This window comes from Pectinophora gossypiella, chromosome Z (genome assembly GCF_024362695.1).
Source record: "Pectinophora gossypiella chromosome Z, ilPecGoss1.1, whole genome shotgun sequence".
NCBI lineage: Eukaryota > Metazoa > Arthropoda > Insecta > Lepidoptera > Gelechiidae > Pectinophora > Pectinophora gossypiella.
Genome location: NC_065433.1, coordinates 10,789,232 through 10,809,365, shown reverse-complemented (window position 1 = coordinate 10,809,365; position 20,134 = coordinate 10,789,232). Strand labels below are relative to the sequence as shown.

The 20,134-nt window shown below is 38.1% G+C and overlaps 2 protein-coding genes across 2 annotated transcripts; one reads left to right on the top strand and one right to left on the bottom strand.

The window, feature by feature from the left end:
- Positions 1 to 729: 729 nt before the first annotated feature.
- On the top strand, positions 730 to 12,888 carry LOC126380273 (sodium/potassium/calcium exchanger 3-like). Its single transcript, XM_050029554.1, has 11 exons — positions 730 to 1,093; positions 1,309 to 1,454; positions 2,931 to 3,033; positions 6,400 to 6,587; positions 6,981 to 7,128; positions 8,010 to 8,111; positions 9,675 to 9,764; positions 10,118 to 10,333; positions 11,166 to 11,267; positions 11,548 to 11,669; positions 11,850 to 12,888. Exons 1-11 carry the CDS (start codon positions 928 to 930, stop codon positions 12,060 to 12,062), a joined length of 1,596 nt encoding a protein of 531 aa, XP_049885511.1. The 5' UTR covers positions 730 to 927; the 3' UTR covers positions 12,063 to 12,888.
- A 1,680-nt stretch (positions 12,889 to 14,568) lies between these two features.
- LOC126380416 (uncharacterized) lies at positions 14,569 to 17,336 on the bottom strand. The gene is made up of 3 exons (XM_050029803.1): positions 17,229 to 17,336; positions 15,336 to 15,396; positions 14,569 to 15,257 (listed from the first exon to the last, which is right to left on the bottom strand). The coding sequence occupies exons 1-3, from the start codon at positions 17,334 to 17,336 to the stop codon at positions 14,677 to 14,679; spliced, it is 750 nt and encodes a 249-aa protein (XP_049885760.1). The 3' UTR covers positions 14,569 to 14,676.
- Positions 17,337 to 20,134: the final 2,798 nt, after the last annotated feature.

The window sequence follows — 20,134 nt, the reverse complement described above, 5'->3', positions numbered from 1 at the left end:
CTAGCAACTAAATGCAATCATCACTATGACTAATCAAGCGAAAAAAAATGAGATCTTCTCAATATTTTCCTTTTCTTAAACTTGCATTAAGTAAATGATGTAGTTGTAATAACATCCTCACAGATATCTCATTTATTGGTATCACATTATCAATTGTATGTACTTAATGATATTAGTGTAGGGTCCTACATACACCTCTTCAAACAACGGAAAGTTCCTTTACTACGTCGAGTGGCTACCTATCTGTAATCTTTAGATTAACGATTTTTTGTGGAATATTTTTATCGGGTATTCTAGATCTTGTCAGATCCTTGATGTTACATTAATTAGTGACAAATATAACACATTGATGATTTGACATTAATGTGTGTCAATGCTACTTTATCTAAACCGAACGACCAATGTAAAGTGAATAAACCGACCCAGGTGTCAAAACCATAAAAACTTATCTAAACCTGGAACCTGTGGCTGATGGTGATAAAAGCAATTCACCAAATATCATACTTACGTAGAAATAAAAAAAAAACAGGTACCTAATGATCGCAAAGTCAACATGACATTCTTGTGTACGGCTACCCATACTACTTCGGAGCGCCGATTTTATTTATATTGTTACCGATAACAGCTGATAAACACTTGTAAGTCTCACTAATAATAATACTTTACCGATAAATCATTATTTTCTTTGGGTATTGAATTAAACCCCGATCGGCACAGTCCTGCGTCGGCCCCGGACATCATTGCACGTCTATGTCCACTTATGTGTTAATTTCAAAATCTTCCCTTCCAATGCAATTGTGCTGTATATACAGCGAAATATTCGAGTTTTTTATTTGACAAAACTTTTAAGGTTCTATACTTAATTCTAGTGGTTCAGTAATTTAAATTCATCTTCGAAATTAGTATTCAAGTTACTATTTGTTTTAAATGGCAAACATGTTGATAAGGACTAGACAGCTTCGGTGCAAAGCTCGAGGTGCAGTGATTTTAAGAGTGATTTTCTTTTTCGGGATTCCGACGTTATATTTTTTATACTCGCGCGGGATTGTTTCTGAAGCACCGCTGAAATCCGAGACGACGCATTTAGATTTAGGTAACAAAAACGTTATTTAAGTGTACATTTCCGTAAGATACCTACATACATACATTTCCCACCGGGGTAAGCGGAGACTATTTCCATTTGTTTCGATCCTGACTCAAGCAAGAGAAGTCTCTTGCTCCACAATCATCTATCCGATTACCTATATAATATTATATGTGACATCTTTGTTTAAAAAGGGATATTTCAACAATGGTTAATCTTCACAGGTACAGAAGATCGATACTGGTACACGGATGGTAATGTAGGTACCCGGCGGTTGCTAGGATTGGTATCGAAGGAGGGGAGGAACTGCACTCCGGCCGCGATCCTTGAGTTCCCTCCTGATGGCTTCACGCGCTCACAGAGACAACATGTATGTGTCTAATTATTTTTACCTATATGTCGATCTTAAGCTCTGCGATACTATATCTATCATTAATAAAGTTTTTAAAACTTTAAACTGGGTTAAGACATTTTATCTACGTTGTGGGTTGTCGCGTACGACTGGCGCTTCAATTTGCAAGTTACCACTTACTAAAAAGAACCCAGGTTTAGTAGCCCTAGGAAATAAAATAGTGAAACTCATTAATTACTTACAGAGAGCTTTGGTTCACACCAAAGATCATGACTTTGAACTTCAAAGGCGCTTAGAGCTTGATGCCAAGCGCGATGAATTGAAAGTCCGACCACCGACCATATTTAAGTACATAGTTTATTTATACATATTTAAGTAGTGTGCTCACATGCCCAATATGTGCGAGGACCTTTTCCAATAAGATTGACTATATAAGCCACATGCGAGCACATGAACGTCGGAGTTGAAGCAGTCGCCGTAGCCGAAATCGGCTGGAGCACTCATCACTTATGTATGTTATGTTTTCAAGGTGTAGCGCATACGCACACAAAGGCTGAAGTGCTTTCAGCCCTTTTTATTTATAGGATTACCTTATCTTATTTAAAAACAGGATAGCTGTGGATGACGTAAAAAGAAGGAGGCTTATACCCAAGTGCTTTTGCTTATTGAATTATTTCGTTCTATTGTCATCTGACAACTTGTGGCTCTGCTCATCCCTACTACCTAAGAATTACAGATGAGTTAATGTATAATGCTCGGTGCCCGCTTTGCGAATAACGTCTCCTGTTGTTGCGTCTGCGCACCGGAAATACACTTCACTGAAAAGAATTTGCACCCTTTACACCAGTTAAAAGTTTGACGTCCTACTTTTATTATTTTTGTTGAACTCATGAAATACACAGTGATTGATCACAAACGAGTACGGACGACTCTTAATTTACAAATTAAGCAAACATCTCTTTTTACAATGGGGCACGTACTAAGGTACCTAAAAGACAAATTATGAAATTCTGATTACTGAATAAAGACAGATCTAAAACTAACAAAAAATATTTTCTTTTTCCAATTTAACTTATTTAAGAATTTTAATCAAGAAAAACGTAATAATAAGTGCGTCATTATATCACGTTTTTCTATGACGTAACAGTGTGCTTTTTCATACAATTTCCTTAGTAATTTCGTGATTCGACGTTTAGTAAAAAGTAACTGATTCGAGTAGTTGGAAACTAGCCTATTATTATAGCTGGCAGTATAGATACCTCAGTTAACCACTCAATTCACTTCTTGGCCGAACAAATTGGGAGCGCTGAGGAAAAAAAAATAAAACAGGTCACCCAGGTGGGTGTATGGGAACCTAAGGTTAAGACTGATAGGATAATTTTAAAGAAAAACAGCCCGAAGTGTGCCTATGATTTTTTGGGAAATGTGATGACTTATTGATACCGGACTACACCAAAAAGAGAGTTATTGAATCTAGCTTGTTGTTCTCCTTAGGGCTTCATCGTGGTGCACTGCGTCCTAGCTGTCTACTGCTTCCTCTTGCTGGGCAGCGTGTGCGAACAGTACTTTGTACCGGCCATTGAAATCATATGCGAACGTGAGTATCTTTACTAAAGGCCTTTTTGACGCGACTTATTGTAATCTGCACCGGTTGGCGTTAACTACCTGACCGGATAATAAAATTGACAAACTGTCAATTTCATTGCATTTTCTGGGTAAGCTCGTTCTAACGTCGATCTCTTCTTCTCCTCGTGGAAGAACGAAGTCAAGAGCAAATCCATTTTAATAAAAAAATATGTCTGGCCACATCAACTCATCTACAATTCATCTAAGAAAGCAATATTGCTATTTGACATTTGTTTGCATTGCGCACTTACTTTTATGCGCGCAAATGTCAAATTGCGATATTGCTTTCTTAGATGGATTGCTTCGATGTGGCCATTTTAACCCCCCTGATATCACATCACAATCCACAATACGCACTGGTATCAGCCAGAGAGTTTGTTCTGGATACGCTATTAGACAATTATCAGGAGAAACAGACCTTAAATAATATTGTTATGTAATATAATGATTATATACATATACATACTTCAGGATTTTTACTCTCGAGGCATATTAGACGAATATTTAGCCAGTTTCGGATTTAAATCATCACATATCGGATAATGGTACAGGTAAGGGACTAGATGACATACTTACCATACAATTCACTCCTTGCAAATGTCAATTGACGATGACATCGAGTTCACGAACGTCCGTACCCTTATTTGATTATTTTGAAGGCAAATAGTGTACCTACATATAAGCTATTTTTCATATTTATACATTATCTATTATTCATTAAGTGTAACCTTTTGCTAACTGTAATTATCGTGCGAAGTATTTGTAGTTAATTAAGAATGCTAATTCTTGCAACAAAAACTCTTCACGGTGACGAACATTATTCCTTCCAGCTTTCCTCGTATAATTTTTAACTGAAAACTTGGATGGAATGTTACGAGTAACCGAATGAGTCACTATTAGTAGGCACTTTACTTATCTACCATAATATATATATGTTTACTTTGCCTATAAGTACGCACATAGGTATGGACCTCGGATAAGTTGCAATGGTAAAGGCATAATAAAGATGTTTTCTAGGTTTCAAACTACAAACAGCTTCGTCGAAAGAAATAATTCCACCAGTAACTAAATACATACATACATAAACTCAGGCCTATTTGCCACCGGGGTAAGCAGAGAATCAACATCATCAATTTAAGAGCCACGCTTTTGTCTGTGCAGCATTTTGCATGCTACTTTTTTAGGGAAAAATAGGGCAGTGGTAGCAGAGAATATAGAATTCCATTTGCTTCGATCCAGAGACACTTCTCTTGCTTCCTCCACATTCATTAATCGCTTCATATACGCACGCGGTTCAGAGTAGATAACTAGATAAGTAAAATTAAAATCAATTATGTGATATTATTATCAAAGATATACTTCCCCAAGGCCATTTTTACAATTATTGTTTTGATTCTACACCTAGGTATACGTATAGGCATTTTGTGTTTTATCATCTATCTATACTTACTTATAATAAATCTGTAGAGAGGTCAATTCTGTACATTAAATATATTTTCAAAATAACTATCAGGGGGTGATTAGTGATCGATACTGATGCCAAAAATGCAATCAGTAAAATTTTTGTCTGTCTGTCTGTCTGTCTGTCTGTATGTTCCTTATAGAAACAAAAACTACTGGACGGATTTTATTGAAACTTGGTACAATTATTCTTCATATTCCTGGGCAGGTTATAGTATACTTTTCATCACGCTACAATCAATCGGAGTAGAGTAGTGAAGGGAAATTTTGGGAAAACGGGAGAAGTTACTCCATTTTTTAATCTTCCGTCGCATGAGCAGCCTTAATGGTTAAAGTTATATAGAAATCATGTATGACGGAAATATCTACGTAAATATATAAAAGGAGAAACTGACTGACTGAATGACTGACATATCAACGCACAGCCTAAACGGCTAAACGTAGGCACATGAAATTAGGAAGGGACGTAGCTTAGGTACCGTAGAGGTGCACTAAGAAAGGAATTCTCGAAATTCCCACGGGAACAGGAATTAGCGGGAAAACCCTTTTGTATAAAAATTCTAAACCGCTTAAGTTAGACGCTTGAAATTTGGCCATAGTTAGCATAGTTAACTTAAAGCTTAGTTGCAACTGGATATTGCAAAATTCCCACGGGAACGGGAGTTAGCGGGAAAAAACATTTGTATGATAAAATCTAAACCGCGTAAGATAGATGTTTTCAATCTAGCATGCATGCTACGAATAAAAGCATGCATGCATACCTTAGTAAATATAAATTTTAGTTATGGCGGTATTTTGAAAAATGGGAATTGGCGGGTAAAAAAAATTGTATGAAAAAATCTAAACTGCATAAGTTAGATGCTTGAAATTTGTAAATAAATAATTTGTAAATAATCTAGAAATTAATAACAATTCATTATTTAACTGAGCTACTTATACTGTAACCTCATTTAAAAATAATAAAATTACTTAAGCATTTTTTAACCTTTCTCCCACACACACAAAGATCTTACTTTTATAACACGCCACGCGGACGGAGTCGCGGGCAAAAGCTAGTTGCAAAATAATTTCGCATTAGCGCTCTACAAAGTGCACAGATACTTTATAAGGGGATAGTCATTTCCCTCTATGTATGTATCGTTTGTATAATCATCATTACGCAATTTCCGCGCGCACTGATGATAATAACTAATTGATTGTGTACTTTCTCATGAGAACACTATTACACTGCGAGTATTACGATACGAGAAAAAGTTCCACAATTCATACTCTTCTGCATTGCATGTCTGTTTTTTACCAACGTTAGTTGTTAACATACGGGTATATAGAGACCCTAGCTTTACACAAAACATTTATATTAAGTAAGTGTATTACTTTTTAACTTGAATACGACCGAGTGATGTGGTCAAAATAATATACCAAGATACCTTATTTTTAGTTTCTTAAGCAAACAATGCATTATTTACTAAGCTTTTACTCTATTTAGCTGTAGAAGGAGAATAAAGAGCAATTTATAAATGACGCCTTAACAACTTTAAAAGTTGGATATAGAAACGTCACAAATAAGTTACATACTATAAGATTAAACAACAAGTTGTATCAAGAAGCGAAAGCAGTAGCAAAAAATTTTCATCCTGCATCCCTTCCATCCTGCATTGTCGAATCGATGGCTCTCATCTCCGCCTCTGCAACGGTTGAGGTCTTCACCCGTATCCCTGGGCAAGAGTTCAAAAAGACACGCTGAACTTGGAATTGCTCTATTGGAGGGCAGAGAAGATGACTTTCTCCCGTTTAGGGCCGGCTTACTCGTAGTCGTCTTGTATGCAACCAAATCCAAAAGCAAAGTATATACTTAGTTTCATGTTTGTACTCGCAGGGCTGAATATGGCGTCGGACATAGCCGGGGCGACGTTCATGGCCGCGGCGAGTTCCAGCCCGGAGCTGTTCATCAACTGTGTGGGCACCTTCGTTACGGAGGGCGACCTGGGGGTCGGCGCCATCGTCGGCTCCGCCGTCTTCAACGTGCTGGCCGTTCCTGCCTGCTGCGCGCTTTTCTCCGGCATGGTCAGTTTTTCTAAATATAAACTAAGAAACTCACGAGTATATCCGGCGGTGGTGGCAATCATCCTGACACTCAGGATCTACATTTAATGTGGTACCGTTTATGTAGAGGATGATTATAAAAACTATTGCTAAAGCTATGCTCCTCTCGGTCAACCGGAGGGGATATGAGGTATACTCAACCATGCTGATCCAGTGAGTTAGTAGCCGGGACCAACGGCTTAACGTGCTTTCCGAAGCACGAAATAATCGTACTTTTTCGAACAACAAGGTGATTCAGCCTGGAATATCCTAGCCAAACAAAAGACAGCCTCACAAAGTGATTTCGACAATGACTCAATCGTTACCACAGACGCTGTTAATAATAGACTGTAATGATAATATTATATAATAAAGGTGATCGAGCTGGACTGGTGGTCGGTGTCGCGCGACTGCCTGATGTACGCGGTGGCGGTGGTGGCGCTCATTCTGTCGCTGCTGGACGACAGGATCTACTGGCACGAGGCGCTGTTGCTCGTCCTCATGTACACGCTCTACATACTGGGTAATAACAACCATAACCATTCACCTCGAATAACAAATAGACAACAAATTTCTGTAAAACTGTCCGCGGCGCATCTTGTCACAAGCGACGGCGTGTAACGACACTCATCATCATCAATTTAAGAGCCACGCTCTTGTCGGTGCAGCATTTTCCATGCTACTTTTTTAGGGAAAAATACGGCAGTGGTTTCCCTCTTGCCTTCCGCCCCGCAGTACTCTGTCTGACGCAAGTGGGATGGCGCCCAGAACGACACTATACAACCGATATTGCACTTTATTTGAACGAACTTATACCATCTACATAACCTAATGTATACGAATTTATAACACGTTTCGTACGCTCTTTTGAAAAAACTCCTTAGCGAATGAGAGAAGATAGATCGAATAGAACATTCGGGCGGGATGCGCCAAGTTTATGTATGGTGACATAAAAGTTTTCCCTAGTGAAGCGGGCAGAGACACTGTTGATATGACTATGATGGTTGCGATTAACCTTTGACAGGCCAACTGCCAATAAGAACACAATCCTTTTTTACGACATGTCCAGAAGCCTGTTTCATAAAACTAACAATTGTAAATTACAACGACAATTTGGTGTTCATTACATAGCTAATTTGAAACTGCAAAATATTTGTGAGCACACACTCCGCAATGTACATCAAATTGTCTTTGTCATTTACAATTGTAAGTTTTATGAAACAGGGCCCAGGAGGATGAGGAGCTGAACGAACCAGCGCAGAGGACCCACTCAAACTGATATTAATCAAGGTATTTGTTCCCTAGCCCGAGTAATTATACCAAGGCTCTGAAAACCACAACAACTAGGTTTGGCTGCTAGGACTAATGTGTACGTAACCTGAAACATCTGGACCTTTTTTTCAGCTATGGTCTTCAATGGACGGCTCGGCTCATTCTTCAAGAGCAGTTGTTGCTCGTTCCAGAAGCCAAAAATGTATACCGAAGTCACACCGTTGCTTATAAAGGGTAAGCTTTAACTAAAACATGTCTATATAATGTATTTCTTACTACCTACTACATATACTTACTATTAATACTTATTTTATAGTTCCTATATTTTTTCTTAAAAATATTTATATTTTACGTAGTCCTTAAAGTTGCACCAATAAATACTTCCTGTCTCTGGTCGCCTGGACGAAATTGTGGTAAAGAGCAATAAGGCCGCCAGTTTTGGTGTAATCTTTCTTGTGTATGACTTTTAAAATGTTTCGTAAAAGTATGTGCGTGCAATTAAGAATATTTGATTTGTTTAGATATTTCTTTAAGTACATTTTAAGTTGGTAGATGTTTACGAGTAGTCTTCAGCAAAATGTATGTTTGACCAAATTATACATATCTACACTTAACATTAACAGATTATAATGTATAGGTAGTAACATTCTATGTTTATTTGATTATGTTGTCTTATTATATTGAAAAGAAAAATACAGTAAATGTACATAAAAGTTGGTAAGTAGCAACTACATTTTTACCTTGATTTAAGTTTCCTGCGGAATCGCCTGGATGCGAATCAATGAGTATGAAATGTTACGTTATTAGATATTTAAATTAAAATTTAGACGTTAAATAGACATTGGAAACGTATAATCGACAAAAAGAATGCCTAATACGTCCCACTGCTTGGCACAGAGGTCGCCCATCAATCAACCGAAGATAAAAAAGGGAGCGTATTCCACCCAAATGCAGCATATGCTATAGTTCGGACTGGTCAGTCTTACAAAGTAAGCACTCTCTAACTAAGCTCTAAACCACAGAGGCTCTACATAAAGTCATCATCTCCCTAGCATTATACCGTTTTCCACAGGGTCCGCTTACCTAACCTGAAGATTTAACAGGTCCAGATTTTTACAGAATCGATATCTGTCTGACCTTCCAACCCAGCAGAAAACCATCCCAATACAGGTTAGGTGACATACCTCCGAAAATGCATTCCTCGGAAATGTGGGTTTCCTAACGATGTTTTCCTTCACTGCTGAGCACGTGATAATCATTTATGATCCAAACATGAATTCGAAAACAAATTCGACAATCATTGGTTTAGGACTGTGTTGGATTCGAACCTGCAACCTCAAAATGAGAGGCAAACGTTCTACCAACTGGGCGACCACGGCTCTCTATAAATGCTCTATACATATAAAGTATTATCAGATATTCTGTATGCATTTGTGTGTTTTATGAATTAATAAGTCGTATTATAAAAAGCACTACTTAACCAAAATATTTTCCACCAAGACCTAACAAGCGTGGTGGACTAAACTCGATTCCTTTCCGGTAGATGAGGAAATTCACGTGTAGTACAACATTTACGTAATCAGTAGGTACTGAGTTGTTTATTTTTATTTCAAGATACTATTAATATTATGTTCAAACTGCTCAATGACGTCTTTAGCTAAACGGCAAATACTTAACTCGGGGAAGCCTCTTTACACCCAGCTGATAATACACTTTTCTACTATAATATTCTGAATATATTTAGCTTTTTATATCGAACCATTATGTTTGGTTAAGAAAGTTTATGAATGACCTTAGAGAAAACAAGCCAGCTGGACGCAGCGGGGCGCATGACTCGTCCCGACCCTGACACCAATACCAACCAGCTACACGAATCCACAGACTCAGGTATAAGTGTTTACGACTGTTAACCTAGGTACTTACATGATTTTATCCAGAATTAACGTGCCTTCCAAAGCACGAAATCATCTTACTTTTTCGAACAATCAGCGGATTGAAGGGCAGTCTCACAATCTGATTTCGACAATGTCCCCATCGGGATTCGAACCCGGACCACCAGATCATGAGCCTAACGCTCAAACCACTAGACTCAGTTTTTTTTGTTATCGCCGATCAATGATACTTTTACCATCAATGTAGAAAATATTTTATGAATACAATCAAGTCAAATTCAAACGTGATTCGACTGATAACATTTGAGCTGGAAATTCATTCTTATGAAATTCTTCTCTCAATAATAGACGACAGCGCGAGTTCGGTATGGTCGTGGCCGGACGAGAAGACGTCGGGAGCGAAGAAGTTCCTGTGGGTACTCACATGGCCGATCAGCCTGGTCCTGTGGCTGACAGTGCCCGACTGCCGCCGGCACCAGCGCCTGTACCCGCTCACCTTCGTCATGTGCGTCGCTTGGATCGGAGGAGTCTCATACCTAGTCGCCTGGATCATCACTGTCATTGGTAAGCTTTAAGTTCTTCTGCGTGTTATTTAACAGTTTAAAAATATCAGAACATGGAGACAAATCTTCTTTGCGAGTCGATGGCGATCGAAGCTAAATTTTTGCTGACCAATAATTGGCCACGCTTACGGCATTGTCAGTGACTTCGTACAGGTTTTCAATAGTGCAGGTGTTAGGGCACTTAGGACAGCACAAAAGGTGAGCCATAGTTTGTAATAAAATAAATTACACATAAGCAGGCAAACGGTTCAACTTATAGTAAATAGAAATATTTTCCAGCACATCGAAGAATACATACATTTAACCAATAGAGTTTAAATGTATTTAACGGCCCTCCGTAGTCCAGTGGTTGAGCGTTGGACTCACGGCCCGAATCACGGACATATTACAAAAATCACTTTGTGGTCACCGTTTGGGTATACCAAACTACATAATTTGTATAATAGACGTAGATCCATATATTATACAAATTATGTACCTACTTAGAAGTACTTAATCCAGGAATACCTAAATCCAAAAGATAACAGAGAAGAGATAGGCCAACAAGACCAACAATAACTAATGTATTTAGAAATATTATAGTATACAAATCGCGATTTCGAAAGAAGCCTGTAAGATAATAAATAAGGACCTAACTATATCGTTTAATCGTCATTTTGTAGGTTATTACCTGGAGTCGCGTTAAAGGCCAATTTTAGTAATTGTTATTTTAAGATTTGTCTCTTTATTTTTAAAGCCTGCATTCACCACTTACCTACTCAACTGTCGGAAAACCTATCTCTAAGTTTCATACACTGTTTGATATTTGGTAAATGAATACTCATAATTTCCAGGTGATACTTTGAACGTGCCGGACAGTATAACTGGACTGACCATCCTAGCCGCCGGCACCAGCTTGCCCGAAGCTGTCTCCAGTGTGCTCGTCACTAACCATGGTATTTATTTATACTAGTTATTAATACTTTCATTTTGTCCAGTATATGTTAGGTACTCTGGTGTGTTACAAGAAACTATAATAGAAATAGCTCAAAAGTCATAGAAAATATAATATAAAGTAATGTATTTTTTTTCGGTTAAATATATCATGTATTAGGACACTATGTTTGGTACTGGTTTGATTTGATAAGGGTGTATGTTTACTACTTGACAGATATCTAAAATGTTGTTTAGGATTTTAAAAAGTTTATTTTTAATTGTTAATGTAATGTTCCCCAGGACACGGCAATATGGGCATCAGCAACTCGATCGGGTCCAACACCTTCGACATCCTCCTCTGCCTGGGCCTGCCTTGGCTCATTAAGTCCTTGTTTTACCCATCCACGCCTGGTAATCATTGGGTAAGTACAAATACCTACTTGTACCTACCGCTGCTAGTAGGTAGTTTTTTTTAAATGTCCCAAAAAGAACAAGAGTTAACGAGTCGGAATTATTGGATGACATATTTGAACATGTAGTAAAAACGCACAGCGCATTTGTAACAGTAAGTACTTATAGATAATATATTTTGTACTTCACAGGTTTCAATAAACTCAAGCGGGCTGTCATACAGCGCCCTATCGCTGCTGTCGACGCTGCTCACCTTGTATGGAGCACTGGTGCTGAACAAGTTCCAGCTGGACTGGAAGGTGGGCGGCACCTGTGCACTCGTCTACGTCGGATTCCTCGTTCTGGCTTCGCTCATCGAACTCAACGTCCTCTTCCAAGTCAACCTGCCCATTTGCCCGCATTAGAAAGCCTTGGGTCGTTCATCCGACGCTATTAACTCGCTTACTACCCATAAAGGCTTAACTTCCTGGATGTACGCGAAAACAATACAGAAACGGACGGCGAACTCTACGACGGTTTTAAAAAGTAAAAACGTTGAATTTCACACACGTGATGATAAAAATTAAGGCCGTCGATATGAGTATTTATTAGTCGTAGCTATAGTTTCACACGTTAGCTAACGGTCTATTCACAATACCTATAAGAAAGTCTTTATCTAAGTATACTTAAACAATTATGTAAGTGTTATTCTCATGCTAGCTAAGTATTATATACATTGTACAATACATAGCGTATTTAGGTAAGTAAGTATACATAAAAATTACAATTAGGTACATCAGGCTGCAAATGGATTCGCTTTCGACGAATTTGCATGACGAAGAAACTAGTACCTACCATCCGGTCAATAAAACCAATTGTAAGTAGGTACTCAAGAATATTAATAGGGGAGATGGTAAAAAACTATTGCATCACAATACTTCCTGTCAACAGCAACCACAGAACAGATAAGGTCGATTTTTCGTATCAACTATATATCGAAAGAAACCCAAATCCTTTGTAGCCTTATCTATTACAAGTAAATGTCAGACAGGGAGTTAGGACCTGTCTCACTAGGGCACCAAAGGTTGCACCGTTGCGCTACCTGCGGGAAATTATCCGGGATTCCGGGATTCGTAGTGGCTCCACGATGGTGTCCCAGTGAGAAAGAGCCCTTATGTTAGAGACCGTGTTCGAATACTGATTTCTTTATACTACGTAGTATTTAGTTAAAATTAAAAGTATGATTCAAAACTTGTCTTATTTAAAGAACCTGCCGAAAGATGGGAAGAAAACTGTTAAGGACAGAAAATATTACTTAAGTAAGTATAATAAAATAACTTTAGGAACGACCCATGTAATTTATAAGCAAATTAGGTAGTAAAATCTCGATTAGTGACGTAAGTGGGTGAACATCAAAATTTACCTCGAGGAACAAGTTACCTCGTAGCTAGAACTATCCTTTTTCATGTCGGAACCCAAGTTTTCACGAAAAAATAATATGAAAGTTCGCCACCAAACTTGGCACATGTTGATATTCACCCAGGTACTCATATTTAATTACTTACGGTATTTATTTTTTAGAGCGTTAGGCTCACGATCTGGAGGTCCGGGTTCGATTCCCGATGGGGACATTGTCGAAATCACTTTGTGAGACTGTCCTTTGTTTGGCAAGGACTTTTCAGGCTTGAATCACCTGATTGTCCGAAAAGTAAGTTGATTCCGTGCTTCGGAGGGCACGTTAAGCCGTTGGTCCCGGCTATTAGCCGTAAAAACACCTCCACCAACCCGCAGTGGAGCAGCGTGGTGGAGTATGCTCCATACCCTCTCCGGTTGATCGAGAGGAGGCCTGTGCCCAGCAGTGGGACGTATATAGGCTATTTATGTATGTTTATGTTATGTTATGTTATTTATTTTTTATTTTGTTTCCAGGTCGGTAATATACCAGTCAATTAATATAATCGATTATTCACTTTTCCTGCTGCAAGTTTTTACCTTTGCAAACGACAGTCAGCAAGTATATATATTATGTAGTACCAACAGCGACCACTACTGCCTATCGCGGAGTAACGACACTTCCTGCTAACACCATATACGGAGTGAAAAAGTCTGATTAAAGCGACAGGTGTAATGCTCCCTGACCAACCACCAACTAGTTAGTTAGTACACAATTTATAATTACTTACTTACTTACCTAAATAAAAGCAACATAAATATCTAGGTACCTTCACGGGCATACTAAAAATCATGGAGGTTTCAAAGTAATTAAACAATAAGGACATGAAAAAATAGTAGGTATCTACGCGTAGGCGTTACACTGTAGTCGCGTAGATAACTCGCGTAGCGGAAATACTTAGGTAAGTAGGATCTCGCATAAAAAGGAAATAAATATAACTAAACAGGCAATAAAAGATAGATTAATTATGTACATAGTAGTTAATTGTCTATCTTTATAAGTACGTGCTTACAGACCCTAATAAGGCAAAAGTGAAAATTATAGCGCCCGATATACCTAAACCCAAGGGTACCTATACATAATTATGATAATCATATCGATTTATATTCCAATACAAAATAAGTAACTGTATTAATTAATCGATTCGTGATACAACGCTACAGGCAATCGAAAAATTACTCCAACACGAAAATGAAGCGCTAATGACATAAACCATATTGAAAAATGATTTCATCATAACACATAAGACGTTCAACTTTTCCATTCCGACGCGTAAAGTGTAAAAAATAGACAATACATAATCGACGCCTATAATTAGAGATGGCGCACGCGAGGGGCGACACGGCGCACCGTGCCGCGCACGCACCGCGACGCGCGCGCCATCTGCGCAGACGCCACCTCCGGGCGCGATACCGTCTCGTAAAAAAACAATGAGTCTTTTATTTACAAATATAATGAATTAATAATGTTACACCAATCGTAGTCGAACGTAACCGACATTACTTACATAATTTTATTCGCAAAGATACGAACAGAAGTGTGTATTAAATACATATCACAATGTTTCAAATAAAGTCTCGTTAACGCTATCTGGGTATGAGGGAATTGAGGATTCTCTGCCAAAGAGAGGGACGTCGTGTAGTCGTGGGGTACATAGCCATGGGCAGGGTCGTCATGCAAACTTTGACTGGCTTCCTTGAATTAGCTTGCATAACAAATGGATATGGATGCTTTGCCAATGGAGACACGGACGTACCAACGAGATTAATTGTAGGCTTCGGGAACTTTAGTGGTTGGCTCTTGACCACCTGCCGCTGGCTCGCGCCGCCAAGTAGGATGATCGGTATCTGTTTACTAGGTTTCAGCGGCTTCGTGGTGGTCGGCCTGGCTGTGGTTGTTGTGGAAGTCTCAATGATTTCATGAAAAATTGTATCGTCGTAGTCCCTGTTATCTTCGCCTGCCAACGGAGCAACGAACACGACTTGTCTCAAACTGTTTATGTCTTGTACTAACTTAGCGTGCTCCTTTAATATGTCGTGGCCGTCAGGAAGCAGGTGATCGATCCTCTTTGATATCTCGTTGATGTTAAGCAACGGATCGGTTGGAAATGTTGGAGCTATAGTTGCAGTAAATAAGCCGGTGGTCGCCTTTTTCGGGAATCGCCATCCTATACGGAAATAAACAAAATATGTGGAAAAGAACTTGTATTATCCTTAATAAGTAGGAAAGAGGCATAAATAGTCACCTTTGTCCAGTGCCTTCCCGAAGCCGCCGTCTGCATTCAAGGTATATTCAAAGCAGTTCACCTGAAACAACCCATTATGGTAAAATTAATTATACTTAATAAATAAACAAAATGAAACCATAGTCGATCGCTGCGAGAGGTACAACACAAAACAATATCGAGAATACAATACGTATAGGTACACTGTAAGTTCAATAACTCGCTTGGGGCGTGTATTTGTGTAAACAATGCATTTTCGCTGCACACATAAGTTCGCTCGATGACAACTAAACAATGAAGATCCAAGAACATATTCTAGTTAGGGTCATCACATCATAATATTTTATCTCTGAATCTAGTATTTCGTTAATGCGCGAAAAATACAACTTCTGTACCCTTCTTTGCTACTTTCGATTAAAAACATCTCCACTTCAATTAATCCACTTAATTAAAAAACTGTAAGTACCTAGATATAAATTAGCTGATTTCGAGTCACGCGATTCTTAATAAATGTCAACATTCATTAGGCAGGTAGTAGAAATATAAATCAAACCAAAAATTAGGTAAGTTTTGTTCATAAAACTTTATTGCTGTTTTTGTTTTCAAGTTGAGATCGCATCGTTTAACGTCGATGTCTAATTTTATCGCCCGATCAGCACAGAACCGCAACAATTAGACGATGCTTACACCTAAGTGTATAATAATTAACGTAATCAGCGAAGCGATATTTTCCTGCCAGAAACGATTATCTGATATTATAAATCGCAGCACTATGAGTAGTGTATGCATCGCGAACTTGTCCGTGATTTCTTGTCGTGTACTGGACGTTAGCAGCCGGCAATTAAAACACTCGTTATCAATTACAATTACCACAAAGTAATGTTCTGTTACAAAGCAGAACACATATTTCAATAATCACGCAACATATCGAATTATCGTCTTAGTATAACTGAAATTGGCTAAAATATACAAGACGATCGACTAAACGCGGCGCTGTGCAATTAAATATAGGTATGAGCTTTTGATTTTCTAGGGTTTTACCCTAGAATGAAAAAGCCAAGCTTAGTTTACTGGCGTTATTTGAGGTCGACAACGCAATTTAGCTGTTTATTAATTAAAATTTAAGCGAGCAAGCTTCCAAGAGTACCTAGCTCTGAGCAGCGCGTCTCGGAGTCTGGCGACTCTACTTTATTCAGCATATAGGTACTTAAGTATCTACTTATTTTGACATTACTTACGCTCCAAAGAAAACAAACGTCTACAATAAGAAACTTAGACAGCACACAAGATTTTGTACAATTAAGTAGGTAAAATTATAACACTTTGAAGTAGATATTCGTTAGACTTTTCTCATTTCTTTGTCATTCATTGCTCATTTGCTGTTAACGTAGTTCTACGTCCTAAATTAACTATATTTTATAAATAATTCTAAAATATCGCCTATAATGGTTATAAATACATTACATCTGTACCTAGTTACCTACTTATTATCAATTCAAAGTTATGGACAAGAGCGGTTCGCCTTTATCTCAATTTGCCTGTATGGGGCTCTTGTCTGTCAAAAGGTTACCGACCGCTTTTTTAATAAAAACAGCAGTGATATTGATAATTTATAAGATTACATTATGTGAAACCTATTTATTTGACTCTCATCTAGAATTCAAAAATAAAATAGTAAGTACCTATCCCAATTTTTTACAAAACACATTCATTTTGATAAACTTAATTTTGTGTGAAATTCAGAATAACGAATGTGTTGAACATTTTTATGGGCGATAGATATAGTGTAATCTGCACAAACGCGTCAATTTTATTTACATTATTTCATCAAAACATACCCCATTAAAATATAGTAGTCAGAAAGTTTTATAAAATGTTATCTAAAATATTATCTATCTAGGTTTAGGTATTTACCTGAGTTGTTGGTGCAAACTGCCGCCGTTGGTTGAAAAACCTGAAATCGAGCGTGCCGTCGACCACGAGCAGCGTCGACGCCTGGCACAACACCACCCACCGCCACATCTTTACACAACTGACTGCTCTCTCCTCAGTCGCTGCTTGAACCCACTACCACGAGTCACACTCGCACCACCAAACCGACATTCCCACTTTTCCTCACTTACTAGATATGTTCCATCCTTTCTTCGTAGCGTGAGCCGGCGTAGTATACCTTTGAAAGGAAGTCATTATTATACCATTTAATAAACTTAACTAACATAAATAATCGAAATAGCGGTACCATACAAATAATGAGGAAACAATTATAAGCAAATGTATTTCTTTTCAGCAACGGTTATTGATTTTAATTCATTGCTAGATTCGGGATATGGAATTCAAATTTACATGTACCGGCAGTAGGTATGGAGTTTGTGTTGTGTAGACCATCGTTACTCGTCGATCCTGAAACTTCATACGGAGATTCAATGCCCAAAAACTGGTCCGCGGAGGTCCGGGTTGCTTTATGCCGAAAAAACAGAACTACCGTAATAAACAAAAAGTAGGTACCTGAGTACAGTGAATATTTTTTCACATAAGTAATCGGTACTTTATTACGAGTTGTGCTGTACATCATTCGTAATGGAGAAGTTCTCATGGCACAGTTGTTTTGTAATGTTACTCTCCGGGGTAGACAGGTAAGGTAAAATATGATGTGGAAAGTACGTATACTGCTACTTTCCTACCAATTAGAAGTCTAACATGAAGGGGTAATAAACGTTTTGATTAGGTACAGAAGCACTTAGTTAAGACACAATGGGGTTACGTCGTCACTATGTGTAATCGGCAAGGAAATTGGGAGCGCCACACCGGTTCGATTCCCGGTACCGCACTTGCACCAATAAGTTATCATTTTCACAGACAGTGGTCGAATCATTATAGACGATACGCCTCACCGCCTATCACCTTGGTCTAACCGAAAGCTCGCTGAATTGTGGGATCTTAAGTCATCTTGCTCTATAGAGAACCGGAGAAGAAATATGATTGACCACCTGATACGACACGATTCATTTATAACAAACATCATAGAAGGAAAAATTTAAGGAAAGAGAGGAAGAACATTTATGAAACAAATAAAAGAAAAGGTGCAGGTCGTGTCGTAGGTATCAGGCCGTGAAGGTTTTAGCGGGAAGAAGAGAGGAATGGCGATTACTCCACCGACAAGAGCGCAGCTCTTAAATAAAGAGAGAAGTCATCTTGCGATGAATGTACCTATGACTACCCCAATTGGCAATATACTAGTGAACTTCGATCATACACCTACATTGGTCGTGATCGTATGATATGTGGGTTGCGTCGTTTCCTTACAGAGTTCCTGTGATCTACCGGTTTCATCTCCAGATCCACAGCGTATTGATATCAGTGGTTGTTGAAGTCGCGATGACTACCACTCCACCATGAAACAAATGCTGAATTTCAGCTAATTTGGATTTGGTGGTGATTGAAAAATTACAAAACTAAACTTAATTCCACACTCATCCTAATTTGAAAGAAGAAAGAAAGAAATTTATTGATTAGGCAGTTATATTGTTTTATTGACCCGTACAACACGCGCCAATCCACAAGCAACGGTGATTTCAATGCATGTCTTGTTAGCAGGTTCTTTATCACACGTAATTGCTATCATTGCATTAAAATAAAAAAAAATAAAGTCCGTGTCATTAAAATCACGCAACGTTCGTTTATATTTTACACCAAAAGATGCGACGCGCAGGACAGACGCGGACTATCCTCACCACTGACGGTGTGAATATTTTTAACCAATGTAACAATTATCTGGGGGTAAGGCAGTGCGCTTTCGTTACAGAAATATTACACATTTGGTATCATCAATGTGAAGCAGCAAACAAAATTCTGAAGCTGTAGTCAGCTACACAGAAAAAATTACGGAATTATCAAAATTTGTCGGTCTGCCGTTAAAAAGTTATAACCATTGTTTGGTGGTAGTGCCAGGATAAACATTTCCCCAGCACCACTTTTTTATTACCTACTGCACTTTGCGAAGATCTGATTTCACTAACAAAGGGTAAAATATCTAATTTGTCGCCGAATATCAGAACTCCTCGGCACGCCGTTCAAAAGTTGAGATTTTTATGTGACAGCGCACACAAAATCCTTATTCCAGCGTCACTTTCTTTGTATCTCAATTACTACAGGCAGGTATTTTCACCCAAAAAAAAATATACGGTCGATTTGAGAACCTCCTCCTTTTTTGAAGTCGGTAAAAATGACGTGAATTTGTCGCCAAATATCAAAATTTGCCGTAACGGCCGTGCAAAGTTACAAGCATTATTTGGTGACAGTGCCTTTCCCCAGCATCACATTTTTTTCTTAAGGACTTAGCGAAAAAGTCTGATTTCACTCAAAAAATGTCTAGAATTTATCGAAATTTGTCGCCAAATATATCAGAATATAGATATTAGGCTTTTATGTTTATATGGACTTTAATTTAATTTAGACTATTATGTAGTCCAGGACCCAATTCAGTAAATGTTAACATTGAATAAATTCTAGGTACTTACTAGTTTCTTTTTATCAGGATTTTGTTTATTAAACAAATATTCATAATATTGCTTTAATAGGTTTTAACAGAATTTGAAGTCGGTGTATTTTTTTAAACTCTTTTTTATTTTTAGGTAAGACTAAAAATGTTATTACGCCAGTAACCTTGTGTGTCTTATGATGCAATTAATATAATATGTCCGACACACCATTCTGTGTAATCTCTTATGGTGGCAGTGCCAGGATAAGGGGCACTTATAGGTACATGGAAAGACTTATACTGCGACCAAAATACATCGAACAGTATATAATTGAAACGACAA

Excerpts from the sequence above, each read along its gene's own strand:
- LOC126380416 (XM_050029803.1), bottom strand. The coding sequence starts at position 17,336 with ATGTGGCGGTGGGTGGTGTTGTGCCAGGCGTCGACGCTGCTCGTGGTC. Across the intron at positions 15,397-17,228 it reads AGTTTGCACCAACAACTCAG|GTGAACTGCTTTGAATATAC; the intron begins GTAAATACCTAA and ends GGGTTGTTTCAG. Across the intron at positions 15,258-15,335 it reads CGGGAAGGCACTGGACAAAG|GATGGCGATTCCCGAAAAAG; the intron begins GTGACTATTTAT and ends ATTTCCGTATAG.
- LOC126380273 (XM_050029554.1), top strand. The coding sequence starts at position 928 with ATGGCAAACATGTTGATAAGGACTAGACAGCTTCGGTGCAAAGCTCGA. Across the intron at positions 9,765-10,117 it reads ACACGAATCCACAGACTCAG|ACGACAGCGCGAGTTCGGTA; the intron begins GTATAAGTGTTT and ends TCTCAATAATAG. Across the intron at positions 10,334-11,165 it reads CTGGATCATCACTGTCATTG|GTGATACTTTGAACGTGCCG; the intron begins GTAAGCTTTAAG and ends CATAATTTCCAG.